The sequence below is a fragment of the Penaeus monodon genome, chromosome 21 (assembly GCF_015228065.2).
Source record: "Penaeus monodon isolate SGIC_2016 chromosome 21, NSTDA_Pmon_1, whole genome shotgun sequence".
Lineage (NCBI taxonomy): Eukaryota > Metazoa > Arthropoda > Malacostraca > Decapoda > Penaeidae > Penaeus > Penaeus monodon.
The window spans coordinates 18,326,430-18,328,277 of NC_051406.1; the positions used below are offsets into that span (position 1 = coordinate 18,326,430).

The 1,848-nt window shown below is 37.8% G+C and overlaps 1 protein-coding gene across 1 annotated transcript in view; it reads right to left on the reverse strand.

The window, feature by feature from the left end:
* Positions 1 to 624, reverse strand: part of LOC119586282 (DNA polymerase delta subunit 3-like) — an 11,895-nt gene extending 11,271 nt beyond the window's left edge. The window contains exon 1 of the mRNA XM_037934987.1: positions 482 to 624. Coding sequence (XP_037790915.1) covers positions 482 to 556 — 75 coding nt within the window. The 5' untranslated portion in view covers positions 557 to 624. The remainder of the gene's footprint in view (positions 1 to 481) is intronic.
* Between the last annotated feature and the right edge of the window lie 1,224 nt (positions 625 to 1,848).

The window sequence follows — 1,848 nt, forward strand, 5'->3', positions numbered from 1 at the left end:
ACAAAAAATGCAAGCGTGAAAAGGATAATACAAATAATTTTTTTTTAAATGTTCATGGATAGAAGAATCCCTAACAGTAGGGGAGGTCATGAAATGAAATGGGGGAAATTATAGATGAAAATATTAAATAATTTATATTTTCTAAAGTCTGAGTTGTTCATGATTGCAACAACAAAATGCTTCTGATAACGAAGGTAAAAGTTCTGATAGTGCAGATGCTTCTACCCGACAGGTCATCAAATTGCTTAATAAGTGTTAATTTTCCATGTCCATCAAGCATCATCAAAAATACCTGACCAATTTCCATCCAGGCTGCATTTCAACCGAAAAGCAATCATACATATAAATAAGGTTTATATATAAACCATCTTTCGAAATCCGGTCACCTCCCCCAGCTCCTACAAAACCCGTCCAAGCTCTCGTTTCAATCCACAGCCACCTAAATCTACACCACACTTCCTCAAGAGTCCATCATACTCACTATCTTCCCCTCGTCGAACACAAATTCCTCCAGGTTGTCTAAATACATGGAGTCCATGCTGGGAGCGGCCACCATCGCTTTTCGCGCGACTTTTCCTCTTGTTTACGTCAGGCAGTGTAGTCAACGGAGGCCGAATGTAGCGCTGAACTCGCAACAAAAGCCGCTAGATTTCTTTAAACTCACGGACAAGCCATACTGAAACAAAATGTGTAACAAATGTGTGTTCCGTTGCTACATACCATTACATCATAACACATTAGCCTTATTCACCAATACACAAAATGTGTTAAAAACCATGAACATTTCATCCTTCTGTGAGTTCTTATACGAGCATGGTGAAATTTTTTTCATCTGACATGATTTTACGTCTTGCATCAATGCCAGCATATACCATGCCTTTCCGATCAATACTTGATGGCTATAACATATTTCAGACCCTTAGTGTTTAGCCAATTACATATTTCTAAATCTCTATTAGATTATGTCAAGCCGAGCATAATTAGCGCTAAGTTCAGAGACGCAAACAATTTAAGAAAATTATATAATTCGATTAATACGTTTGTGTTTAAGCCAGATGTCTCATGAATGACATTTTATTACATCCCGGTATATGCCCTCACCCATATCGGTACAACAAGGATTGCTCTTCATCCTTGTAAATGGATCATGCGATGTATTTCCAATTTTTGTGCCAAGGACTTCCTTCAGTGTGTAATGTATATATATATGAATACTGTGAGATCCCCCCTCCCTCCGAATGACGCAAACATTGGGGTTATTCAGTTACTATGTAATTTTCTAGTCGCAAGATTGATGGAACTACATGTAACAAAATGCGCTAGATTTAGCTTACATAATAATAAATATTATCATAATTATCGGTGCTTCTATTATTACCAAGAATTTTCAAGGGTGGGAGCGCTATCTACGCTAAGGACCGAAAAAGCTGAGATCAAGGGGATCTTTAGTACTCCATCTTTAGCGAATTTTAGCATTTCAGAGGCATTTCCAAAGTATTTTGGAGCAGACATTTAATTGAGTTTATGATGGAAAGATGCAAGAGTGATATGCTACAGACACAGTTCTTATTGGTTCGTTAAGAGAGGAGTACACACATGCATGACTCGGAATTATCTCCAGGTGCCAATGAGTGCCTCACAATCAGCTGCCAATTAACATATATAATACGTGTCCGGGAATTAACGCGCAGTTGTACACAGGTTAGACATTTTTTTTACGAAACTGCTAAATCGTAAGCTACGAACGAGTTATAACTAGAACAATAGACAAAAGTCTACTTTGCATTGCATTACATACAGTGGATTGTCATTCTTGGTCCATTCACCACCATGATCGGAAATTTACAA